This window comes from Populus euphratica, unplaced genomic scaffold, assembly GCF_000495115.2.
Source record: "Populus euphratica unplaced genomic scaffold, PopEup_1.0 scaffold2679.1, whole genome shotgun sequence".
Taxonomy (NCBI): domain Eukaryota; kingdom Viridiplantae; phylum Streptophyta; class Magnoliopsida; order Malpighiales; family Salicaceae; genus Populus; species Populus euphratica.
The window spans coordinates 1-7220 of NW_011502502.1; the positions used below are offsets into that span (position 1 = coordinate 1).

Consider the following 7220-nt stretch of genomic DNA (forward strand, 5'->3'; position numbering starts at 1 on the left):
TGATTTGAAGTCGTTGCCATTTAATCTCAAATACTTATTTTTGGGAGAAAATGAAACTTTTCTAGTAATAATCTCTTCCAAACTTAATGCACATCAAGAAGGTAAGTTATTACAAACTCTAAAAATGCACAAAAATGCATTAGGATGGACCATAACTAATATAAAAAGAATTAGTCCTTTGATTTGTATACATAGAATTTATTTGGAGGAAAATGCTAAACCCTATAAGGAAATGCAACGAAGGCTTAATCCTAATATGAAAGAAGTAGTGAAAAATAAAGTCATTAAGCTTCTAGATAATGAAATCATTTAGCCTATTTCTAACAGCAAATGGGTAAGTCCTACCCAAGTTGTACCCAAGAAGTTTGAAGTCACTATGATAACAAATGAGAACAATGAGTTAATTCCTACTAGAACTGTTACTAGTTGGCGTATGTGCATTGACTATAAGAAACTTAATTCAATTACTAGAAAAGATCATTTCCCTTTACCTTTCATGGATCAAATCCTAGAAAGAGTTGCAGGTCATGAATTTTATTGTTTCCTAGATGGCTATTCAGGATACAACCAAATTGAAATTGCATTGGAAGATCAAAAGAAGACTACTTTCACATGTCCATTTGGTACTTTTGCATATCGAAGGATGCCTTTTGGATTATGTAATGCACCAGCCACGTTTCAAAGATGCATGCTTAGTATATTTAGTGATATGGTTGAACATTTTCCTGAGATTTTTATGGATGATTTTTCTATTTTTGGCGATTTATTTGATGATTGTTTGACTAACTTAGAAAAGGTTTTGAGCAGGTGTGAAGAGAAGAATCTTGTGCTAAATTGGGAAAAATGTCACTTTATGGTAACAAATGGCATTGTACTTGGTCACATTGTTTCATCAAAAGGAATTGAGGTTGACAAATCTAAAATCGAGTTAATTGCAAACTTGCCAACACCAAAATCTCTTAAAGATGTTAGATCATTCCTGGGACATGCTGGTTTTTATAGAAGGTTCATCAAAGATGATGTTAGATCATTCCTAGGACATGCTGGTTTTATAGAAGGTTCATCAAAGATTTTAGCGTAATATCTAGGCCTTTAAGTAACCTTCTAACAAAGGATAATATTTTTGAATGGACTGAATATTGTGAAAAAGCCTTTGTTAAACTTAAAAACTTGCTTACTTTTGCTCCTGTCATTCAACCTCCTCATTGGTCATTACCTTTTGAAATAATGTGTGACGCTAGTGATTATGCCATAGGTGCTATTTTGGGACAAAGAAAAGATAAGAAACCTTATGTGATTTACTATGCAAGTAAAACTTTAAATAGTGCTCAAATGAATTATACCGCCACTAAAAAAGAATTACTTGCAGTAGTATTTGCATGTGAAAAATTCAGGTATTTGCAGTAGATTCTAAAGCTAGATTGGTGCGGTGGATTTTGTTACTTCAAGAATTTGATATCACAATCAAAGATAAGAAAGGCAGCGAAAATGTTGTCACAGATCACTTGTCAAGATTGACAACAAATTCAAAAACTGACATCATACCAATCAATAACTACTTTCCCGATGAATCTTTACTTTTCGTCTCTACAATGCCCTGGTTTGTTAATATTGTCAACTTTCTTGTTTTAGGACAATTGTCAGCTCATTGGAGTACCCAAGATGAAAGAAAGTTCTTGAATGAAGTGAAGAACTTTTATTGGGATGACTTTATTTATTCAAATATTATCCTGATCAAATATTTTGAAGATGCATTCCCGACAATGAGGTAAGTAGTGTCATTAAATTTTATCATTCTGAGGCATGTAGGGGCCATTTCTCATTAAGAAAGACAACTGCAAAAATCTTACAAAGTGGATTTTACTGGCCCATCATGTTCAAAAACTCACATGCATTCTGTAAGTCTTGTGAAAATTATCAAAAGTTGGGATCAATTTCAAAACGACACATGATGCCTTTAAATCCTATTCTTGTCATTGAGATCTTTGACTGTTGGGGTATAGATTTCATTGGTCCATTTCCTCCGTCATTAGGTTTCTTGTACACATTAGTTGCAGTAGATTATGTTTCAAAATGGATAGAGGCAATTCCAGGTCGAAACAATGATCACAAAACAGTGATAAAGTTTTTGAAAGAAAATATTTTGAGTCAATTTGGAATCCCTCGAGCCATAATAAGTGATGGTGGAACATATTTTTGCAACAAGTCATTTGAGTCTTTAATGAAGAAATATGGAATCACACACAAAGTTGTCACCCCTTATCACCCTCAAACAAGTGGACAAGTAGAGCTTGCTAATAGAGATATCAAAAACATTTTGGAGAAAATAGTGAACCTAATAGGAAAGATTGGTCTTTATGACTTAATAATGCACTTTAGGCTTATCGAACTGCTTATAAAACATCATTAGGTATGTCACCTTATAGACTAGTCTATGGAAAACCTTGTCACTTGCCTGTGGAACTTGAACATAAAGCTTATTGTGTTTTAAAGCTTTCAATTCAAATCTGGATGATGCTAGTCAACTGCGAAAATTATAAATAAATGAGCTTGAGGAAATAAGAAATGATGCATATGAAAATTCAAGAATTCATAAAGCAAAAAATTAAAGAGTTTCATGACAAGAATATTCTAAGAAAAACATTTAATGTTGGTCAAAAAGTCTTACTTTATAATTCTTGACTACATTTATTTCCTGAAAAACTAAGATCAAGATGGAGCGGTCCTTTTATTGTGAAGCATGTGTATCCATATGGGGCCTGTGATATCGAGAATCCAAAGAATGACAATGTTTTCAAGGTAAATGAACATTGTTTGAAAGTTTACTTTGACAATTTTTCAGTTGAAAATGACTCTATTGAATTGGGTGATCCTGTATATAAAGATTGATTTTTTTTTCTTTTATATTATTTTTGTGTTTCTTTCTAAGTGATTTTTGCTAACTTCTCCCACCCCGGTCAAATGGCGAACAACGGTACTCCGTGACTTAAATCAGTTCTTTCAATTTCCTATAATAACTGATATCTGTGTATATATTTGTGCAATTCTTTGAATCTCTCTTCCAATTCTCATTTGAAAATGGACACTAAACTTGAAAAACTAATCTTGAAAAATTAAAAAAGTATTTTCCCACTCTGCCTCAGAATGTGATTACAAAAATTTACCGTACTAGATGTGCAAGATTGAGGTTGTTAATGAATCATGGAATTCCTAAAGATATTCGTTGGTTGATTGAAGCAAAGGTCTGATTATCAGGTGAGTCCTCTAATTCCTTCATTTCACACATACCTAGAACAGGTAAAAGCACTTTTGCAAACAAACGTCATGCAAAATGATTGAAAGTTTGTCATTGATTTGTCAGATGGACTTGTAATGTATAATGTCGTTCTTTAGGAATGGTATCTATAAACCGTGAAGATAAAATACAATTCATTAAGGATGGCCTGAGTAAGGAGTCTTTAGATAATCTTCTATTGACTCTTGAGACGCATCCTAGTGGAGATGTGCATCGTGCAATTCATGATTTATGGCCACTATTTCATAAAGCATGATTTATGGCCTCATTTTTATAGAGAACATAATCGACTTAGTCTTGGGAATTTGACTAAAAAAAACCTTTTTTGCCAGTTTTTAAGAAAACAGGATGGGAAGCCTATCCCCGACCCATAGAATTCCTTCATTTCACACATACCTAGAACAGGTAAAAGCACTTTTGCAAACAAATATCGTGCAAAACGACTGAAAGTCTGTCATTGATGTGACAGATGGACTTGTAATGCACAATGTCGTTCTTTAGGAATGATATCTATAAATCGTGAAGATAAAATACAGTTCATTAAGGATGGCCTGAGTAAGAAGTCTTTAGATAATCTTCTATTAACTCTTAACACGCATCCTAGTAGAGATGTGCATCGTGCAATTCATGATTTATGGCCTCATTTTTATAGAGAACATGATCGACTTAGTCTTGGGAATCTGACTAAAAAAAACCCTTTTTGCCAGTTTTTAAGAAAACTGGATAGGAAGCCTATCCCCGACCCATAGAAGGCGTTTAAGCCGTTCTTGGACGTAAAATCAAGGGAAGATGTGAGCCACAATCACAACTACCTGTACATACACATGTTTTTTCAAAAATAAATAAATAGAGAGAGAGAGAGAGAGAGAGAGAGAGACTCCAGCTGGCCTACATATAGGTGGTATGATTGTCCTTTAAATGCTTGACGAAATTTATAAATATTAGCATTAATCAAATAAGATGACTAATGTAATCATGTTAACAATCTATAATCTGATTGGAACCTCCTTTGTGTGTGGTTTCCAATTGAATAATAAGAGTTTATACTATACTTGTTTGACATACCATTAGTGGAACCTCTAAACTTGACATTTGTTATTATCATTGTTTTATCCTTACATTAATATTTCATCTCAAAGTTCTCATCAACTTCTTTTTCTTTTTCTTCTTCTTTATTATTTTTATTTTTACTACTACTACTATTACTGTTGTTGTTGTTGTTGTTATTGTTACTATTATTATTGTTGTTATATTATTGTTATGTATAATTTATACAATTAACCTCCCTATGGGTCGACCCTAGTCTTACCGAGTTATTTATTACTTCGACACTCCTATACTTGGAAGAAGACATCAATCTTTTAGTTGTGTCATAAACAAGAAAAGAACATAAATAAAATAAAAGTTAACTAAGTAAAAAAAAGGAAATGAGAAACATAAACAAGAGATTAATATAAGCAAAATTTAAGCATTACAATAAAGAGAAAACAAGTGTATGATCTTGATTTGAAAACCAAGATGCCTAAATACATGGCAAATGTCTCCTTTTATAGGCCAAAATTAGAAACTATTGATTTGATAACTAATTGTTGAATGGGTGGCCAACTCTTGACTTGATGACAATTCTTATATTCTTATATGTCAAAAATATCATTGATAACGTCATAATTTGAACCAACCTTACTCATGAAAGTTCTAGAAAATTGTCTCAGTTTTCTAGAAAAAAAATTGAGGTTATTTGGACTTTTAGAACTCAAAATATGGGTTGAACACATAACAGTAACTAGGTTGTAGGACAGATTCAGAATTTTTTGTTGTTACTAAGATTTAGACTTCCAAACATCAGAATTGAGTCTTGTCTTTCTATGAAAATTTTAGGCCTATGTCTTAGCTTTCTATCCAAATAAAGCAGATCTAAATCCAAGTTCTACAGCTCTAATTATAATCCAATTACCAAACAATGTTCTAGTTTCAACTAATCAATCAATCCTTTTATTTACATGATAGGTCTGCATTTAAGATGAATATTTACAATAAATTAAAGGTATCTTATGGTATCAGACTTGTTATTATAAAACATAGTTTAACTAAAGAGTTATTGATACTTCAAGTATAAAATGATGATACAAAACCTTGATAAAAATACACTTTTAAGTACTAATCACAAACCTAAATCAATATAAAAATAAGAATAATTATTATTATAATTTTAAAACCCAATTCAAAGATTAACTTAGGGTAAAACTAGAGTAAAGGATCAACCCAAGTTAACAAAAAAAATAATTGAAACAATCTTGTTTTGACTAAAAAAATATAAAAAAATCAACAGAAAAAAATTTATCAAAACAACCTCATTTAAAAAAAAAAAGATAAATTTTTCACTCATTTTATATAGAATTGACCAGACCAGGTCACAAGTTGACTTGAATTTTTGATCAAATCAAGTTAGATCAATCATTTATGTACTTTTTTTTAACTCAAAACAATGTTTAAAAAACAATGTAGAACTTGAGTTGCTAAATCTGGTGCAATGTCTAGCAAAAGCAAAATAAAACAAATAGTTAAATACAATTTTTAAAACATAAGACAAATAATCATTTGTACAATCCAACATAAAAAGGAAAAGAGATGCCATTTTGAAGTTTCAATAACAATAATTACTATTTTAGTTTGTACTATATATTCACATAGTATGATAACGTAATTATTATTAGTTGCAGCATCAAAGAAATTACATTTTCCTCTCTATATAAAGAATACCATTTTAATGCTACCAGATTCACAATTACAGATGCAGAGCTTGGTGAGGACTCATTAGCTACATATGATCCTGTTGAATGAATTCTAGCTTTGTGAGCACAAAATCAATTTCGAATCAACTCATTCAGATATAAAATCATTATCAGATTGTGTAGACAAAAATGCGTGCCTCTAAAAGATGAAAACAGAAGTTTCGAGAAGAGTTGGTTCAGTTCATATTCTAATCAGTTCCTACTGGCTCAAGTTTTCTGGTATCTATACCGAAAAACCAAAAGACCAGTTCACTATAATAAACTAAGGATGTGCACGCCCTTGCTGTGTAACTGCAGTAATTCCTTTACAAGTCCATTTTTGCTCAGAGTTCTCTCACTGCATTGTAAAGCCATTTAGTGGTCCTAAAGTTCTGATTTGCCAGTCTTTGAATTCTTCTTTGCAGGCGCTGCACGTATTCCTTTCCACCATTTCTGTATCTGCTTGGACACTATATTTGTATGCCTCTTCAATGCCTCAACTGTGCCTTTTATCCCTTCGAAGATCTTCTGTTTCCAGTCAACCTTCATGTCCTGCTTCTCTCTTAAAACTTTTCCCTGCAAAAGATCAGTTGCAACAGTTTAAGTAAAACAATGAAGTATTGAAGAAAAGTATTAATGAGCTCTGAAATCTGTCAATTACCATATTTGAGGGGAACTGTTCATCTTCATCGTCTTCATCCTCAGCATCTTCATTACCAAAATTGTTCATTCCCATTAAATCTTCCCTTGAATACATTTTCATGCCAGGAGCTCCAGGCATACCCTAAAGCAAAAGAGAACAAATTATAGGCCCAAATCAATATATAACAACATGCAGAAATTTTAAGCAAATTACCTCCATAGATCTCATAATCTTTTCCATTTCAACCTCTTTAGATGGTTTAGGCACAAAAGGTTCCCCAGGCATCCTGTCCTGAAAAACATGAAAAAACAAGGATTATACTTGAGCTTTTTGTTCTGAAATGGAATGTGCAAGACAAAGTAAGAGGTGTGAAGTCATGAGTTGTTCTGCTCTCTAGAAAGATAGACATGGATTTTACAATATTATAGAACTCGAGTGAAATAATATTGGTCAACATGAAATGCAAGTGCAGAATATTAGGAGTCGAACATTTGAAGGTATAGGGAAAGCA

The 7220-nt window shown here is 32.1% G+C and overlaps 1 protein-coding gene across 1 annotated transcript in view; it reads right to left on the bottom strand.

Annotated features, from left to right (window-relative positions):
• Nucleotides 1–6159: 6159 nt before the first annotated feature.
• The window catches only part of LOC105119230 (nucleophosmin), a 3631-nt gene continuing 2570 nt past the window's right edge, over nucleotides 6160–7220 (bottom strand). Inside the window, 3 exon segments of the mRNA XM_011017356.1 lie at nucleotides 6160–6642; nucleotides 6728–6850; nucleotides 6923–7000. Coding sequence (XP_011015658.1) covers nucleotides 6451–6642; nucleotides 6728–6850; nucleotides 6923–7000 — 393 coding nt within the window. The 3' untranslated portion in view covers nucleotides 6160–6450.